The sequence below is a fragment of the Contarinia nasturtii genome, unplaced genomic scaffold, assembly GCF_009176525.2.
Source record: "Contarinia nasturtii isolate CC-2019 unplaced genomic scaffold, AAFC_CNas_1.1 Cnas_scaffold_476, whole genome shotgun sequence".
Classification (NCBI taxonomy): domain Eukaryota; kingdom Metazoa; phylum Arthropoda; class Insecta; order Diptera; family Cecidomyiidae; genus Contarinia; species Contarinia nasturtii.
In genome coordinates, this window is record NW_022197829.1 from 101,061 (window position 1) to 122,106 (window position 21,046).

The 21,046-nt window shown below is 33.1% G+C and overlaps 1 protein-coding gene across 1 annotated transcript; it reads left to right on the top strand.

The window, feature by feature from the left end:
- Nucleotides 1-7,877: 7,877 nt before the first annotated feature.
- Nucleotides 7,878-14,392, top strand: LOC116338979. The gene is made up of 2 exons (XM_031764577.1): nucleotides 7,878-9,030; nucleotides 14,070-14,392. Exons 1-2 carry the CDS (start codon nucleotides 7,878-7,880, stop codon nucleotides 14,390-14,392), a joined length of 1,476 nt encoding a protein of 491 aa, XP_031620437.1.
- The last annotated feature ends 6,654 nt before the right edge of the window (nucleotides 14,393-21,046 follow it).

Consider the following 21,046-nt stretch of genomic DNA (forward strand, 5'->3'; position numbering starts at 1 on the left):
TGTGTGTGTGTGTGTGTGTGTGTGTGTGTGTGTGTGTGTGTGTGTGTTAGGAATATGGGAGTTGAAAAAGATGTTCTTTTGTATGGCTTTTGCATGGAAAAATGTGTCCATAGTTCAAAATGATATTGAGAGTGCGCCAAAAAAAATAAAGCAATGATTTTGTAAAATATACACACATACACAAATTAATACCGAAAAATGAATTGAACGAGAAAAAATAGCTTCGCGAAGGAAGAAAATGCAGTGCTACGTTAGATTAAGTGGGTATTAATGGTTTGATTGGTTTTAATATAGATTTACGGCGACATAAACTAATTAGTTACATTGAAGCTGAAATTGGCTTCGAAAAAGCTACACAGACCAGAGGAGCGTACGAAAAGAGTACTTGTATAAGAAACTGTGAGATGACAAACCATTTCATAACCGACACAAAAGGGAAACAATCTTATCAACTTTTTGTGTTTTTTCTTCTTTCTTTTTGTGGAATGGGATGGTTACCTAAATCGGTCATTATCATCGTTAAAAATGCATGTTCTATTAATAAGTATTTAATGAAGAATAACAACGATATTAAAGATGACAAGGAATTAGTGACAACAAAGACACATACATAAATGAAAATGAACAAAAAATGACTACATGAATTTGCATATTGAGGGCTTCTACTAAAATCGACTTATTTGATTAATTGTCAAAAGTCTCGGAATAATGAAAGATTTTAGCTGCACCCAATTTAAAACCGATGTGCAAGGAAAATCTCAAATAATCATTATATTTTTTTTTCTTTGAAAATTCGACACGTCCATCCAAAATTATAATGTCCTCTTATTTCTATTCATTTCAAAGTTTTTTTTATTTATTAGTATAACATTGAAAAGATACGAAAAAACATCTTGCGAAAATAATTGTTGCCATATGTATTATGTACCGAGGCAATAATTTTGTTGTTGTTGAGAAAATGGGTTGTATTTGAATGTAAATTAGAAAGCAAATTTCTTCAAGTGGAATATAAAATTGAACAGTTGAATTGAAGTAAATCCTTGCCTTTTCTTGTTATCTTCCATCATGAAACAATTAACCTAAATAAGACAATATTTTGTACCATTTCAATTTTAATCAGTTTGAATCGCTCGAGTACGACAGTCAATATCCAAAAGTCGATAGAAATCACGTGATACAAATACAGTTTTACTTCTTTATGATTTAAATTTTATAATTTATAGGCAAAGCGTAAAATAAGCAGTTTTTTTTAGAAAGATGGTACTCAAGATTTTTGATCGATAGTCAAAAATTTCGATTGAAATCCAGTCAAACCTATTCAAATGATGGCACAACAAATTTGAATTTATATGCATTTTCAATATAACCTCTTATTTGGATAAATAAGTATAACATATACAATTTCAAAGTGATATTTGGTTAAAAACCAGGTCGTTTCCAGCAAGTTCATCATGAAAACTACCAATACCAATTTGGGAATTGCAAAAAATAAAAAAATGGTGTGATATCCTATTGAGTATAAAGTCTGCTTGAGTCAGGCTTTATTTCGGTAGTCAAGAAAAATCCTTATTTTACGCTCTGCTCCCAGATACTTTGGTTTAATCATTTTGCTTTTGTTTTATTCACACAATTTTTATCTTTCTTGTCCCCTTTTCGACTACGTTCTCACTCAATATTAAATGTCTAAATTTACATTTGAAAAGTATAATTGCAAAAGATTTTCGGTAGCATGGGTTTTTGTATTTGCGTCATTTTTCTCGAGTTCGTAGTGGTCTCAACGGTTTAGATGGTTCGTGATTTTGTTTTTTTTATTCTATTCATTTGGCAAAAGAAACGATTATTGATAATGTTTACATAGCGGGTGGTGGTTGCCTCGTACACAAATGGAAAACAAAACAAAAGGATAAATAAATGTAGCGCAGAGAAAGAAACCAGTAACGCTTATAATTAATCGTTTGAAATCGAAATAAATACACTTTTTGCTCGCTCGTCTCTTATTAACATCCGTTTTTCTTTCGTTGGAGACAACTGAGACATAAAAAATGAAGCAAAAAAAATTGAAAAGAAAACAAAATTTAAGAGTAGTCACTGGTTGTTGGTTTTTCTTCGTTGACAAGCATTAGATAAGCTTAAAAGCGTGAACTGAACACATTTAAATCGCGCACAACGGTACCCAACGAAACGAGCATTGAGCTGATGACAATTTTAAATCAATTTTTCTTTTGTTTGCGTCCAATTTTGGAATCAGGAATGTTTTTTTATTTCTTTATTTTTTTTTGTGTTTTCTTTCTTAATTGAATCATAACTGAATTGCATTGAATTCAGACATTCCCCAAAATAAAATTCTAACAAAAGAAAAGCTATCGAAATTGACAGGCTTTTTATCAATATGTATCAAACGAAAAATAAGCATTATAAATTAATTTCGTATCATTTATTGAAATCTTTTTTTTCCACTTTGGTTTGTTCTTGATTGGTTTTTCCCCTTTTAGTCGCCGTTCGATGCCACGCATTCAACTCGCTGATTCGCGAGATGAGCGAGTGCGGGAAAAGATTCAAAGAGAGAGAAACACGTGTAGTGATTTTCTCTAATACCCGATTTTATAACTAACATGAAATATCACATTTTGTTATATATTTTTTTCTATCGTGTTGCGTTAGTTATGGGCATTTTTTCGTCTCTTTTTCTTTCTCTGGGAAAGTGTTTTTGTTGTTGTTCACTCACAATTAAATTTACAATGGTTAATATATACTTTTTTACGCTTTGTTTCACCATCTTTTTGCCACCGTGTTAAAACAAAATATTTAAAAAAGGATTTATTTTAAATTAAAAATTTTAATTTCCCGAAACGCAATTCGAATGTTGTTTGCATTATGTGTGTCACATTGTTCATTTTGGACGCAAACAGTGAAATATGAAGGCAAAAATGAAATGGATGAAGGATTTTCATTCTATTCGTTTCGTTGTGTTTGGCAAATTTGAAACGAGGTAATTTAACTTACATATAATTCGATTACTCAAAAAAATTCTTATTTGATTTAAAAAAAGACAGCTATGTAAGACAGACAAAGGAAGAAGTATCTAAATGAGTTGTCCAATTTCTAACTGAATACTTCGTGAAACTGAATTGAAATAGAGAATTTCTTAACCTCATAACCTCATATATGAAACTATATAGTTATCTCTTTTCCAAATTTAATTGAAAAGAAAAGTATGAAAAAATTGTGCCGTGTTACCAATGAATTTAGTGATAAATTGGTGTAACTAGTAGTTACTAACTACATATAATTTAAAATTCCAATTACAAGGCATGCTATATCTATTGAAAAATGATCAACATTATCTAATATTTTTTAGAGCCATAAAACATTTTTTATTATTGCCACACGATTTTCCGCAAATATTACTCCACGCTTTTGGGAGATTTCTGAAAAAGCAGCTGTTAATAACCAGATATAGTCCGCTCTGTGCATACACATACGTCTGCCTTAAGCACGGTATGATAAAAATTACTTTTGCTACAAAAAGTTAAGAAAGTTTAAAAAATCTTTTCAATTTTTTAAAATTAGTAGATTGTATGACTGGTTTGATGGTATGAATACGTGTATATCAGCAGCGCCATCAAAAAACTTTGTACTAATAAGTACTTCGATTCATAGTCGATGTTCCATTGTTGCGGTTGCTAACGAAACTAAAAACGGCACAAATTTGTTGTGTGCACAACAACAAATCGACAAAAAATTTAAAACGTATTTGAACGTTACCATCGTTCACTTTTCAGGTACTGTCCATCATTAGCCACTACTTTTCATATCTTTCAGATAACTTTCAGATTCCGTGTCGAAAGAACTATTCGTTTTTTCTGCGTATCTAGCAGTCATTTTTCGACTTATTTAAAAGTTTTAACAGTGCTGATAAAAAACGGTGCATGGCATCGATTGGAATTAGTAGTAATCAGAAGGATTGATATCAGGAGTGGAAAAATCTACTTTTTCGGAAATTTACATTATTTGATTTGTCCATATGTTTTTCACCATTTTTCTATTACTTTTCGACTTAAAACCAACTAGAAGATCTACTGTAACAGTTTTAATAAGTATATTAATTCGATCACGTTTGTTTACGTCATCCAATTGACGGAATCATGATGGTATTCGCGTCGATTTTTGAGATTCAGCTCAACTCACATATGGTTTTGAATTCTTAAAATTCTTGAATTACATCTCCTCTTCACAATCAATCCAAATTCAATACAAAATCGAATCAATTTGAAAATTTAGAGCAACATATCATTAGTCTTATAGTGCCTTCCAACCATAGGTGATGACGAGGGTTCCTAGGGGTCGGATGACCCCCCTAAAATATTTTTAGGAACCCTCAACAATTTTGGAAATGAGGACCTTTTTTTTGCTCTTCACTTTTTTTGGCCGAGAAATTCTTTCGATTTGCTAGGGATTTTCACCTCAAAAAGTGACTTCCAAAAAAAAAACGATTTTTCTGCCATTTTTGGATTTGCAAGGCAATTTGAAGTAGGAAAATTCTTTTGATTTAATAATAATAATATTTATTCACTGCCAAGACTGGCTGAATCTTTTGAGTTTGTACATAATTTTTTATACATTTGTTGGTGGGAAAGAGGTATGAATCAGTGATACACATTTGGTATACATCTGATCACCGTTAAAAACCACATCTTTTAATAAAGATTTCTAATAACTAATTAGCTACTTCTTACAGTAATAGCTAGTAGTTAATAGTAAACTGTTAAAATTACCGTCGAACAGCAAAAAAAACTTATAAATAGTAAAAAATTTCAAATTGCACGCGGTTACAAATTTACAATTGCACGCGGACAAAAAGTCGATTTTTGAAAGTTGAACTTTTTGATTGCGTTGAAAATAGTTCGTGGACCTTGTTTGACATTTTGCACATTTGGTTGATTGGTACTGATGGATTGATTCTGAAGCTTTTGTCATTGATTTTGAAGTACTCGACACATCTCAAGTTACGTCCATTTTGATTTCGGGCAATTTCAGTCTTCAGTGATGGGCAGTGAACGTTATTTGAATGGTTAAGAATAATAATGAAACTTAATTTTGGTTCAAACTGGAGTGTCCCACAGAATTATTTCAAATTAAAGTGTCCCGAATATTTGTTTCAAACCAAAATGTCCCTACAAAAAAGATTCATGTAAATTTTCCTAAGTCAAATTATATTCCTAAGTGCCATTTTCATTTGTAATAAATTTGAGGGACACTTCGATTGTAAACTTTTTTTTGAGTCCTATTCATAGAAATTTTTTCGGGGGACAGTTTGAGAAAAAAGTTTTTTTTTGGACATTTCAATCATAATTTTATGTACTATACAGCCGGTGTATATTTGTATGAGATTGGAGACTTTTTTTTGCGAATCTCGCTAATGAGCGCCATCTGATTTTAGTGTGAATTAGATGCAAAAACTGAATTTAATTCTGTAGCATTGAAATGAAAAAGTGAAAAAACAACAACAATAGCACGGCCACACAGAGCTGTACATCTATGCGTGCTGATGCATACATACACATATACGCTTTCTTCATTCTTTCATTCCATTGCTATACGTATCTCACTGGTCAACAGATCTATGTAGCCATGTTACTGTTGTTGTTTTTTTTCTCTTTTTCGATTCAATTCATTGTAACTAAATTGAGTTCAACTATGGAATACAAGATGGCACAGATGAGGGAAATTCGCATTTTGTCTCTTCATAGGCTTAGCCGGTTGATACCGAGTCTCCGAGAGTTTCATATAAACTTGCTATGTGATACCTATTGAACAGATTTTTTCTCACTTCTCATACATATACGTATAGTACATAAAATTATGATTGAAATGTCCAAAAAAATACTTTTTCTCAAACTGTCCCCCAAAAAAATTTCTATGAATAGGACTCAAAAAAAAGTTTACAATCGAAGTGTCCCTCAAATTTATTGCAAATGAAAATGGCACTTAGGAAAATTTACATGAATCTATTTTGTGGGGACATTTTAGTTTGAAACAAATATTCGGGACACTTTCATTTGAAATAATTCTGCGGGACACTCCAGTTTGAACCAAAATTAAGTTTCATTATTATTCTTAACCATTCATTTTGCATCAAGTCGAAAATGAATAAAATTGATGCGTTGATACGGCGCCTTTGGAGTGATTGCATGTTTAGGTTGCCCAGGCGAGTGCTGTACGATGATATCCTGTAGTCATTTGAAACGTTTGGATACTCCTTGAGTGCAAACATTGAGAATTGACGCAGGCACGATTCGATTTTGATACAGTCATTGGTGTTAGCGATTGAAGGTTCCAATTTCAAATCGTCAGCAAACAGAGAGATAAAAATGTCGTCCTCCTTAATGGAATTTACAATATCGTTGATAAAAAGCAGAAATAGTGTGGGGCCCAAGTGACTTCCCTGAGGAACTCCTGAGTTAACGACAAACTCACTTGACTCCATTTGCCCATATTTCACGAATTGACGACGATTTGACAAATACGATTTGATCCATTCGATCAGGTTAGGAGGCAGTTCGAAGTTTTTCAGCTTTGAAATCAAAATCGAATGATCAACAATGTCGAATGCCTTACTGAAGTCAGTATAAAGTACTTCTACCTTCTTATCTTCGTTCACTGCATTGATAGAATATTGCAGGAATTCTAAAAGATTCATCGAAGTCGAGCGACCTTTCATAAAAGCATGTTGTTATGGAACTATTTTATCAGCTACCATCTTGCTGATCTCCAAATTATTCAAATATTCGAAAAACTTGAGGACGATTTTGACATTTTGATCAATCCGGAAGTGTGGGAAGAAGATGTTCTTGTGCGTGAGTTCTTGCAGAACAAAACTTTAGGTGATTTTTTCCCTGCATTAAATCCGAAAAACATCAGCAAGCCACCGGAAACAGATTTAATGGATTTTACCGGATCAACGACCAACATTACTGGGAAATCACCGAACGGACTCGCACAAACATCGAGCACAACGAAATCACCATCACCGAAAGAGAAATAGAACAAACATTGACACCACATCAAAAACAAGCAAAAACCTCGCCAAAAATAGTCTCGAATCAAATCAAATTAAATGTGTATATTCAGAATACACATTCTATTCGAGACAAAGTCGATGAGATACGATTAGCCACGAAATGGATAGGTAGTCAATTTCCGGTCGATGTCAATTTTCGAAAAATCGTATATACTACTAAAATGTACTAATTATGTACAATTATGTACAACAATTATTATGATTATGTACCAACAAAAAATTTTCAGAATTTGGATTTTTAAAAATTGAAAATATCAAAACCCGGAAAATGTTTACCCGAATTTGTACAACACCAAAGTTATACGTCGTTAAAATGTACAAAATATGTACAATTCAAATCACCCATCAGATTTGAAAAATTTTCATCGGGTCACTATCTGGAGCCAAAAGTTCAAAAATCAAAAAAGTTCGATTTACGGATTTTTTTTTTTAAATTTCGTACACCTCCAGTGTATACGTCGTTAAAATGTACAAAATATGTACAATTCAAATCAACCATCAGATTTGAGAAATTCCATTTCAGATAATCTCTTTCTTTGAAACTTGGCTACAAAAAAGTATTACAAACATTGAGCATTTCGGGAAACGATATAACGTGTATCGTGGTGATCGGTCGGAACACACAAGCGACAGAATCGACGGTGGTGGTGTCTTGATCGCTGTGGAATGCAAATTCAACAGTGAGAAAGTGATACTATCGGAGAATAGTGGCCTGGAGCATGTATGTGTCAAAATTGCTTTCGATTCGTGCAATGTATATGTATTTGCTGTGTACATTCGGTCAGTACATGAGACTATGAAATTCCTGGAATTCTCGGAGATTGTGAAGTTAATTCCATTCAATGAGAATGACACTGTGATTGTCTGCGGCGATTTTAATCAGCCCGGTGTCAAATGGATCAGAGCAGACGATGGTAATTATTATCTGCCAATGAATGTGTCTACAGAAGGTGGCATTGCTGTTTTTGACACAATGTTCGACTGTGGATTCCACCAACTGTCAAATATTGTTAATCCGGCCGGAAATGTTTTGGATCTTGTTTTCACAAACAATTTCTATGAGATGTCGTTGATTGAATCAACAAGACCATTGGTAAAATCCGACATCTGGCACAAGGCAATTGAAGTCGAAGTGACAATTGATGGAAATGAGCCCACAACCCCGCAGGCGTCGGAAATATATGCATACAACTCGGCCGATTTCGATGCGATGAACGAATTTTTCGTTACAAATGATGTTTTGTTGGGAATAAATCGAATTGATGACCTCGAGAATGCATTCCAATTATTTGGCAATGTTCTACACGAGGCAATAGGCCAATTTATTCCAAAAATCACCGTACAAAAAAGCACAGATCCACCATGGTACACGAAACATCTGAAGCACATGAAAAATGTTAGGAGGAAAACATACAAACGAGCAAGAGAGACTGGCAATTTTGACGAATACAATACCATCACGGATTCGTTTTTACAGTTGCAAAGTCAACTATTCCAGTCGTACATTAGCCGCATACAATCGCAAATCAGATTAAATCCGAAACATTTTTGGCGATTTGTAAACGACAGAAGAAAGAGAAGTGATATTCCGGCCACTGTTGAATACAACAATGAGACTGCAGACACAGACACATCGAAAGCAGAATTATTCGCTGATTTTTTCGAAAATCAGTACACACGAAGCGACATTATCGACTTGAATCAATTGCTGGATGAATGCGGAGACGTATCATTTGACATTGACATCACTGAAGCCGATGTGTTGAATGCATTGCAATCCATCAACGAGAACAAAGGAGCCGGTCCTGATGGAATATCGCCGAAAGTGTTAAAGAACTGCGCACACTCATTGTCGAAACCATTAACAGCGCTATTCTGTAAATCGATGCATCAAGGATGTGTTCCGGCAGCATTGAAAAATTCCAGAATTGTGCCAATTTACAAGGCTGGTAAAAAGAGCAATGCAGCGAACTACAGGCCAGTAGTGATCATACCAACAATAGCCAAACTTTTTGAAATTGTTGTGTATGACAAAATCGACACATTTGTAAACTCCAAAATTATCCATAATCAGCATGGATTCGTGAAAAATCGATCAACCTCAACAAATTTACTCCAAATGGTAAATTTCACGATGGACTCAATGGTCAAAAAATGTCAAACAGATGTGCTGTACACCGATTTTGAGAAAGCCTTCGATCGTGTGAACCACAAGAAATTGTTGCAGAAGCTGGTAGGATTCGGATTCGGACGACAGCTTGTCAAATGGATACATGGTTATTTGACAGAACGAACGCAGTTTGTTGGAATCGGTGAAAGAAGGTCACGGACCTTCACTGTGTCATCTGGTGTACCAGCGGGAAGTATTTTGGGACCTTGTCTTTTTATTGTTTTTATTAATGACATTGTCGAAATAGTATCAAATGCACTTGTTTTATTATTCGCAGATGATCTGAAATTGATCCGAACCATACAATCGCCTATAGATGCCTTATTATTTCAAAATGCCATTAATCAATTGAGCGAATGGTGTACTGAAAATAGCCTGCATTTGAACTTGAAGAAATGTTTCGTTATGACATACTCAAAAAGCGGAAACATAGTCAACTATGATTATGCGATCAACAACGGCCAACATACATTTGAACGGATCAACATACACAAGGATCTGGGAGTTGTATTTGACACGAAGCTGACATTTGTCAATCACATCGACGCGATTACAGCCAGTGCACATGGGGCAATGGGTTTTATTAAACGCACATTAAAGAATAAGTTTACGATTGAATCTGCAAAAATGTTATACTGTGCACTAGTAAGATCAAAGTTAGAGTACGCGAGTATTGTATGGCAACCATATCACCGTATCCATTCCAATAGAATAGAATCAATTCAGAAAGATTTTGTGATATGGACATTGAGATTTATTTACCAAAGAGACGAGAATTTTGTGCTACCACCGTATCAATTTAGATGTGATGTTTTAAATATTCAACCGCTTTGGAGACGGCGTATAAATGCCTCTATATTTTTAATTTATGACCTCCTTTTGGGTAAAATAGTGTCTAGTTCACTAAGAAATAAAATTGTATATACAAGACTGCAATATAACGAAAACCAGAGAAATTTAAGAAATACAGAACTGATTAGGGTCAGAGCGTTTCCTTCAGACTATGCACATAATCAACCATTTTACGTGGCTTGTAGAAATTTTAACTTAGTAAGAGAACAATTTTTGGCATCAGCATCAAGACAAATTTTTAGAAATAGTATTGTCAAATTGGAAAATGTGATTTTTATTGATAGGTGAAAAATGTAACTTTTATGTAGTAATAAACAGTAATTAACAGTGAACACAATCGATATCTGCTACTCCGAAGTCGAAAAGGCTGGTAGCTGGGTATCGATCGGGTAGTGTTTCATTGTAAACGATATTGTACAAATTTTGAGATAAATTCAGTCTGTGATCAGACGGTGAATAAATAAAAAAAAAAAAAAAAAACTTGGCGATCGTTGGCAATTTAGCAATGCACCGATAATTTCCAACGTTAGAGCGTGATCCCTTTTTGAATATTGGTCCATCTCGTAGGAAAGTGTCCAGTGGAAAGCGAATCATTGAAAATCATTGACAGCGGTTCGTATAATAAGGCAGCACAATTTTTAAGAAGGATTAGATGAATTTCATCCGGTCCCGCGCCTTTCTTAGAGTTAATTTTTAGCAACTCGTCAAAAACAGAGAATTCGTTAAGAATGAAATTATTAACGTTAGAGTTTGTTTGAGTTGACGCTTGTGCTGTCGATTGAATTAGAGATGGTTGATTTGCAAAATTGTTTTTGAAAAATGTTGCAAACATTTCAGCTTGTTCCATCTTATCAACCGATGATTTGTCACCATAATGCAACGATTTTGGGTCACAGTCACTGTTTTTCTTCGTGTTGACAAAACGCCAGAACGATGTTGAGTCGGACTTCAGTGAAGAATTCATTTTGTCAACATACGAATTGTACAGTTCCGTGTTGCTAGGGATTTTCGCCAAAAAAGTGAAGAGCAAAAAAAAACGATTTTATCGTCATTTGCTAAAGAATTTGGAGTTGAAAAATTCTTTCGATTTGCTAGGGATTTTTGCCAAAAAAGTGACTTCCAAAAAAAAAAAACGATTTTATCCTCATTTCGTACAAATTGTTGACATCGTCAGGGACCCCCCATGGATTTTTCCAGGAACCCCCTACAGAATTTTGACATCACCCCCCCCCCCCTAAATTTTTTTACGTCATCATCTATGCTTCCAACCAAATTTTCCTTCGGTTCGTATTCGCCCTATTTTTCACCACTGTGAAATAAAAATTTGATTCAATTGCATTGTTCAGTCTACGTCTTTTCCAACATAGTCTTTTTTTTCTCCGAATATGTGAAATAATTCATTTTGATTTTTTTTGGTGAATTTGAGGTTTCACAACAGAGTCACCACTCATTGTTCACCAAACTCAACATTTACGAGTGCAATCAAAAGATCTTGTACCCTTCAAGGTTCCATAATGATCAGATGTATTTATCATAATGAATGCCGTTCATATTTGAATTCTACCCCGTAGAAGTTTATAAGATATATCAATTCTGCATCCAATTTGTATGGCGTGTAAATATTGTTCCCTCTTTATTTTTCTGTGATACGATGATATTTATTTAGAGTATTCACTATACAGTATAAACACTCATACTTTCATTCTTTAAATGTATTAAAAAAGACCCCCCGTATTCAGATGCATGTATGTACGTGTCTTTGTGTTACAGATAGAGTGAGAGAAGAAGAAAAGAGTGTATGAATAGCAAAAAACGTAGGTCATAGCTGCATACTCCATTGCATACAACAATATGTACTATATTACATACAAAATTCCATAAAGTGAACTATTTAACCAGTTTTATTAAGGGAGAAGGAGATTTTTTTGTGTTTACAAAATCGGTCCACTTGGTAATGGTTCGAGGGAATTTTTGGTTTGGTACTAATCTTGATGGTTGCTTTTATGGTTGTGTTATTATGGATTATAATGAAATTATCTATGGTGTTTTTTGTTTGATTCTTATGATTGTTGTGCTCGATTTAATTAATTTGGATGGTCACTTTTAGCTTATGTCGTTCATCATCATACTATAGTACACATTAACTGAGATGTATTAATTCATTTTTCGTTCCATAAAATAATAAAAAAATTACGTAGCAGACATTGAGTGGCTTTCGTTGGTTCAGCTAGATTGTTTTTGTTCTTGGCCAAACACATCGCTTTATGTTTTACCGCAACAATTCATGCGCGGTGCATATATCAATGTATCAATACATATTTGCGTGGAAATATGTTTGTATTTCTAAATATCGTTATTGTTTTTTATTATAGCCCCCCATAGAGATAAGCATTATCTTTAGGCTCGATGGTACAAATATCGTTGAAATCAAATTAATACGGTAATTAGGATACAGTTCGTGAAAAACCACTTGAATAAATAAAAAAAATCATAACTAAGTGTACACTGTACCTACATTAAATCTTGGAAAAACACAATACATTTCAATACATACATGAATGCCAATAGTAGAGAGGTTAGACCGAATTTAAGCAAAAACTGTTTATATTCGTCATATTTATGGCAACAATTTTATTTCATATATATAATCATATCGAAAGCGGGTTGATGCATTTTTGTGATAAGTGTTGTGACGTAGTAGTAGTTAGGTAAAAGTGTGCAATTGCAAACAATCGGAAGACAATCTCAAAATAATCGCCACATAATATCTTTCTCTATGCTTTTCATTGAAATGACGTTCGAAAAAGCCGGGAAAACTAAGATATTGTTTGTGTTTTTCCTTTTCACGTGTTGTTTGTGTTATCATTTTGATAGTAAAGAAATATTTTGGTATACCAAATAAATTCAAGAAAACTTCTGGACACACTAGAATTCATCTATTCATGCAAACATACTTAAACAACCGAAAATAGACTTTTGTTAAGCGGATTAAAACGATGGACTGGCCGCTCCTTGCGTACTTTATTTTCCGAATTAGAGAGAACTGCACACAAAGTGGTAAATATCAACGAATGTCAATTGCTTGTCTTCTACTTGGTAACTTTTTCTCCCATTATCTTTGCTTTTCCGAGATTCTTCTTCTTCTTTTAGTGGCCGAAATTGAAAATAAGAAAGTGAAGTACTAAAATAGATACAATAAATTGTTTCCATAAAAAAAATTGTTCATCATCTTCGTTGCCAACTAGAGTGTTTTGAAATGTGATATGGACAATGTTTGATAATAGAAAATCCAACATTGTACCCAAATGGAATAGTTTATCTTGACTATACATAGATTGACACAAGAAGTTTCAAGCAGGCCTTCTAGAGTCATTCTCATAACTGTTGATTATTTGAGAAAATACCGTATATTTTCTTGTTTACATCATATCTTGTTATTGCTGTATCAAAGATCCTAGCGCCACCACCACCATCACCGTGCAACAGAAGACAACACGGAGCATAAAATTAGCGAAGATAATTCTATTTTAAGTACATATATTCTCGACTGTTCTCCGTAGCTACTTCTCATCTAATATTTTTCGTATTACTTGCAAAAAGATTTGGCCGGGTCTATTAGTTTTTTTTTGTATTTCGTTATCTTTCTTGTCTTTGTGAATTATACATGTCAACTTTGGTATTGTCACTTTCTATTGTGATCAAAAAGTACACATAATTGATAATTTCAAATCCGCGGGATGAAGAAATCGTGTAAATATTTTTTTGTGGGTTGGTAGCACTGTCATTTATAACTGTACAAAATATCATGTCAATATCTGCATCACATGTTGAGTTACACTTGTTGATGTGCATACACAAAATTTCTTTTGGCGATTTTCATAATGACAGATTTTGTTGAGCAAAGAATTCGCATTAAATTTTGTGTGCGGAACGAAATTTCGGCCATAAAAACGTGTGAAATGTTAGAAAAGGCCTTCAGTGATCAATCCAACTATTATGAGTGGCATAAGAAGTTCAAAGAGGGCAGAGAACGTGTAGAAGATGAAATGCGATCCGGACAACCAACAACATCAACTAATCAACAACACGTCAAGGAAATAAAAGATCTTGTGCAAAAAAACCGTCGATTGGCAATTAGAGACCTTGTTGATATTGCTGGCATTTCATTTGGGTCGATCCAAACCGTTTTAAAAGATCATTTGGGTCTCAGACGTTGTGCATCTCGATTAGTGCCAAAAACATTGAATTTCATCGAAAAAGAGCGTCGTGTGTCAAGAAATGCTTTCTGACTATCAATCGTGCATAAAACGGATCATTACGGGAGATGAGACTTGGATCTATGCATACGACCCAGAAACAGCCGATTAGTCCGCCGAATATCGTTTGAAAAGGTGAAGCCAAACCAAAAAAATCTCGTCAAAGTCGGTCAAAAATCAAGGTTATGTTGACAGTATTTTTCGATTATCGTGGTGTGATGCATTCCGAATTTCTTCCAACCGGCCAAAGTGTTAACAAGGAATATTATTTGAATGTTATGCGTCGTTTGCGTGAAGCAATTCGAAAGAAGCGGCCGGAATTATGGGCAAACAACTCTTGGTTTTTGCATCATGATAATGCACCAGCTCACACTGCATTAATTATTCGTGATTATTTCGCCAAAAATTCAACTCATATCGTTCCGCAACCTCCATATTCGCCTGATTTGGCACCGTGTGACTTCTGGCTCTTTTCTACACTCAAAAAACCGCTCCGTGGACATCGTTTCGAGTCGATTGAAGAGATTGAACGTGAATCGCCACGTGAATTGAAGGCCATACCTGAAAGTGGATTTTCACACTGTTTCGAAGACTGGAAAAAACGTTGGCGTATGTGCATTGCGGCCGAGGGGGATTACTTCGAAGGCGACGAAATGAATTTAGAAGAATAAATAAAGATTTTTAATTTTTTTAATCAATTATGTGTACTTTTTGATCACAATAGTACTTTTCAACCGATGTTTCATTGAACATTCAAAGTAAGAAAAGTCAAAGTAAGATGAGTCTCTATCTCTTTTTCTCTCATGCAACGATTCAAATAGACTCTTCTTAACTACACTCACTTCGATATATACTTTGCGTTTTATAAGTTGCAAGAGCACCCAAAGAAAAATGCTTTTTATGATTTTCGCTTTTATGTGAAATAAACAGAGAAAGAGAGATGCACCATTGACGAGAATATTAAAAAAAGACCAACAAGATCGAATGAAAGATAGAAGAGGAAAAAAGTGTATGTATCACAGAGTTTCAATTCATACTCCCTCTCTCTCTCTCTCTCTCTCTCTCTCTCTCTCTCTCTCTCTCTATCTCTGGTTAGAAACATTTTAATGTTTTGATACTAAACTGATTTTCTTTAACTTAAAAGGGTTCAATGTCTGAGCTCTCTTGTTGCCAATATAATTGAGCGCGCGCTCCAATATACCAGACATACAACATCACATCGTCATCATCAGTAGAAATATAATCATAATCATATTTTCTACTTTTCACCTTTCCACTTTCGTTTATCATTTTAAAAGTAGATCTTTGCTTTCCATTCTTTCCTTCTATCTCTATTTATCTCTTCTTCTCACCTTAACGATACTTGTGTGTTTTTGAACTTTCCAAACGCTTTTTATTGAAATAATAAATTTTTCAATTTACGCATTGATTCACTGATAAACTCAAATAGAGTTTGTACACTATGGATATTTTTGCATTAGATTATTATTTGTTTCTCACCGAATTTATTCAGAAAATGTTGCTTTATTAATCCTAACACTTTAATACGTCTTAACTATCGCTGTATATAATGAATCATATCAATTCACGTATATATTTTTTTGGATCACTTTTGTTTCAGGTAAAATCTGAATCGATAATAAATTGTACATTTCAGGCCTTTTTGGTAGTCAGCTTTTTAAATGTTCATTAAATAAAGAAATGAGAAATATCTTCTTAAACTCGTTTAACTTCAGCAACCTTTTGAAGTGTAGATTCAACAAAATTGAGATGGTTCGATCTGGGCCAATCAAGCCAATTCGTTTTTGATGTGGTTTAATCTTTAAATAAAGAAAATGTCTCTTTCTCTTTATGTATACCTTTTTACTTAATGTATTCAATTTTTGTTTTGTCTCATTTTCATCAGTGAGAAAGTGTGGTGGCATTTGGCAAGTGTGTGATTATGTGCCGACGAGTGACAGAACGAATGAATGATAAACTAACACGGGAAAAAGGGTTGGATTTAATTGATATTTTATTTCACTTTGGCCTCTTGTTCATGTGTGCAGGCAGCGTAGAGTTTTAAGGAAAATACAAGTGGAATGGAGTGTTTTCTTTACATTTTACCCTTTTGTTCCTTATTTGATTTGCCAACCGTTTTCTTTTATATTGCCCCCCATAGGCAATCATACTACGTGTAATTGAATTAATTAAGTTCATTAAAATGACTGTGTAATTTTTAAGTGACAGTATTGATATATCAAATTCATTTGGAAAAAAGGAAAACAATATCGTCCATTGGATGCCCATTTGAAGTATATATAGTTCGATTCCCAGCTTCGATGAATGCTAACGCAAAAATCTTTCATTTCTAATATATTTGTTGTGTGTTAGTGTGTGTATGTGTGTGTGTTTGAGCTCGCTTGTTTCTTTGGTCCATTGAATTTAAATTGTAAAAGGTATATGGCAGAAGAATACAAATGAATGAGTTCTTAAGCGTTCTCGGTGGTTAGAGCCTGAAACAATCCATTTGTATGCAAAACTAACTGTATGTTTTCAATGTATTGAGAATGGCTTAAGATGCTCAAAATTTGCAATCACAAATATCGCTTAAGTATACTTAGATCTAATCTATAGATATGTGTACATCATGATACTCAATAATTAACGCAACCGAGCACGTTAAAAACATATGGTAAATGCAAATAATTTTCTTAAGATGGAATTAGTCGTCACATTAGAGACTCGCATTGCTCGTTAGTTCTGTTTTTCTCCTTTCGTTTGTTTTTTTTTTTTCTTTATTTCAGTGCTACGATTTGCTTGTAATGGGTAATCGTATCTTTTAAATGAGAACATTCAGATGTATGATTTGAATTCATTTTGAAATGTACCTTAGCTCATGAAGAGAGAATATTTCACGTTAACTTACTGAGTTGCAGAGGAGTCATTAAAAATCTTGTATCAAAAAACTAACATTTAATGTTACATTTTCGAAACTAAAACATACTGAATATTTTGAAAACCACAGACGAAATATATCACTATCAGTGATGAATACTAAATGAACGTGTTATTTAAAATATTTTACAATTAAGTCAATGTTTTTATTCTTTCACATTTTTCCTAACTATTCTTTTCAAACGTTGAAGAAACATGAGTAAGTCGTAAGCGCAAGGTTAAGTGTGAGGATCCATAAAAATGGATTCCAATTCGTATAAACGATAGTTTTTTACATAATGATCCAGATACGACCTGAGCGTGAAATATGAACTTTTGAAGCAATGGGCTGTCTACCAACTTCAGAACATTAACTTTTGCTTACAGCAGCTGCACGTACACAATACTGCACACTTTAACAAATAAATACTCGTTCAATAAAACCCAACAACTTCTTTTATTTCTCACCATCAGATAAATGCAATAAGAACTGTCTTTAATTTATTCGGAAGAGCTTTATGGCAATATCAAATTCAGTTTTTATTTAAAATAGTTCAAAGAAATTCCTTGAAGGAATAGAAACGTAAACCCTAGGGGCTCGGAACATGAAAAAAAAATCAAAATAAACAAAGTTTTGACAATTTTGTATGAATGTGGTGTATATATGGAAAATATTGAGAATATTTTGAATATTTCTCATATTTACGTAATTATTTGTCATTATTCAGCTCGTATATGGCACCGATGTAAAACACACACAACACAAAATAAAATTAATAGTTGTTGTTTTTATTATATAAAAAGAGATTTCAGCCTAAAAAACTTATATTTCTTTGATAAAAAAATAATTTGACTGAAGAACATCAAAAATATATAGGTAAAAGTGTTCTAAGCTTGTCTGATTTTATAAATAACATTCCACAAAATGACATACATCATTTGCCGCCATTTTCATATTTACGATAATCAAAATATTGGGAATATTCATGATTATTCACAGTATTGTTCACACTCAAAATGTACCAATATTCGTGAATATGGTGATTATTATTGTTTAAACTCAAAATATATCAATATTTCTGATTATGTGTGTTTTTTCATCAATAAAAAATACTTCCGAGCCCCTAGCGTAAACCACTTGTTTCATTTACACGTGATACTGTTAACATTGCCTTGCAAGAACAATAGTAATCAAAACTGTCAAGTTGTTCATTACAATAAAAAAAATCTAAGATACTGACAATTATAAACTATAATTTATCAGGGACTACCGCGACATATTTATGTAAGATATTTATTTATAATACTTAGAAATAAGTCTTATTTCGTTGCGTGCACGCTACATTGCAAACGCACGACTCTGCTTGTACATACGCAGAGACGAAGAGCGCAAAGGCTACTCTGTGTTCTCTGTGTATAAACAGAGTCTTACGTTCTTGCTGCTGTGTGCGCACAACGAACAATATAATTATTCTGTTTGCTGTTTGTCATTCTTACAAGCAGCTTGATCGTTTAAATGAATGCAACGGATTTTAATGTCAATAATTTTTTTTATACTTCAAAAATTTAAAAATATTCCAAAGGAATTCAAATCAATTGGTGTTGTGTTGTGTTGTGTTTGTTTTGTTCATGCATATCATATTTTTTTGATTTTGTGAGTGTAATACTCGCACTGGTGTAATACTCAAAAGAATCAACGAAAATATATCAATAAGATAAAAAAAAATGAGAACTTATCCGTCTGAAATTTAAACTTATTAACAATACTCGGCGATACTCAGTCTGTGAATAAAGCCATGCAATTATCGCGCCACATTCACAACACAAAACATAAAAAATTATTTATTTATCATTTATTAAGCATGCAAATTTTTATGTTTACACTCTATTTAGAAAGAATATTTGTCAGTTCAAGTCGTCTTTATCTTCAAACAGATTCTGTTTATACACAGAGAACACAGAGTAGCCTTTGCGCTCTTCGTCTCTGTGTATGTACATTGTACAAGCAGAGTCGTGCGTTTGCATTGTAGCGTGCACGCAACGAAATAAGACTTATTTCTAAGTATTATAAATAAATATCTTACTATAAATATGTCGCGGTAGTCCCTGTAATTTATATGCATTGCATTGTTTATTATTATTATTATTATTACATCTACTTACATAATCCGGCGGATAAGTTCAGTATCAGAAAGTGATAGCTTTCGATTTTTGGACAACAATCATTTTTCTCTTAAACGTCAAACACTGAATTTAGATATCTAAATCATAATTTAAAAAATTGTCTCCAAAAACATCAATTTTGCTGAATGTTTCGAGCGCAAACCCACCCCACAGCTCATTTAATCTTATTTATCGTGCAAAATACCTTCTAAACACTATATATTGCCATAATCGAAACAATGGCAGAATGCATAAGATTTGTTTGATGTTGCATAAAAATTTCCGGTGAAAATTCTGTTGACTTTAACCAATATTTTTTGATCGTCTTTTGGAGAATTACAAGAAACGAGTTTATGAGTGTAAAGGGCTTTTTAATATATAAATATTTGTTCAAATAATTTAAGCTGTTAATATGTCCTCATTTATTAACGAAGCAGAAGCAGAACTTATAAATTTCTTTAGATATTTTTTACAAGCGATCAAAGGTCCTGGTGTTGATGTTGGAATCACAATCATACATCTATATGTCACAACTATTGTCTTATTTAACTTGATATAGTTTTTGATTAGTATCAATTGCTGCGGTAAAAAAAAAATACCTTATGCAGAGTACTACGACATGATGTTTTTTATAATAAATCTATATGAAAAAGAACGTCATGTTAGAGTATTATTATTCAGAATCAAATAAGAAGTATTTTTCATTCAACGATTCACATATCACTGATATGACATCAATGCGGAAATGTTTGAATAGCATTTTATCTCCATTTTTTGATCGATTCCAATCAATTGACTGCTTCATAATATCATGTGTAGTTTTTTGAAGAATGACCACAAAATGCTTTTTCAAACCAGCTTGCTGAAGTGAAATATCTTGCTAAAACATTTCAATAGATCTATTAAATCTATTCAAATATAACTGTTATGTATGTTTTGTGCATTTCGTTATACTTTTTCCAATTTGGAATAATGAGTAGGAAAAATGAGAAATAAAACAAGTAAACAATCTGTCTATATGTGTCTTAAAAAAATGTATACCAAAGTAGTTAAGATATTTTTAAACATAAAAATAAAAACGAGAAAACAATAAAATTTAACAATAGCTTAAAATAATATAAATAAATTCAAAAACAAAAAAGGAAAATTTAACTAGATTCGATACAGAATTTTTCTGGGGCGTTTTCAAATAAAATCAACACCTCCCCCATTCATACTTATACGCTCAAAAATACATAAGTATGTCGATTATGTACATCCAATGATTCCCAATCGAAGAGATTGTGGGCTAGCATGCGCAATGCTGCATTTGCGTTTTGCTGCTATATCTGCAATCCGCGTGTGGAACAAACAACTTTACTCTTGAGAATGTTCTAGCTCTTGATATTAAGGCGAGCCATGAAAAAAGGATATCATTTTTACAACAAAAACTAAAACATTCTAATTTTTTGACCTCATCAAATACGCTCATTAAGCACAAATTTACAACGAAAATAAGCATTGAACATTCAGATAATCGAAATATTATAAAAAAAGATTTATAAAATTGAGAAAATAAAGTACTAAATACTGTAAAAAAAACTGTAGAAATTAAAGAGCAAATACGGT

Coding starts and splice junctions, on each gene's coding strand:
- LOC116338979 (XM_031764577.1), top strand. CDS start 7,878: ATGAAATTCCTGGAATTCTCGGAGATTGTGAAGTTAATTCCATTCAAT. Junction 9,031..14,069: donor TGTGCCAATTTACAAGGCTG/GTAAAAAGAGCA, acceptor GTGAAATGTTAG/AAAAGGCCTTCAGTGATCAA.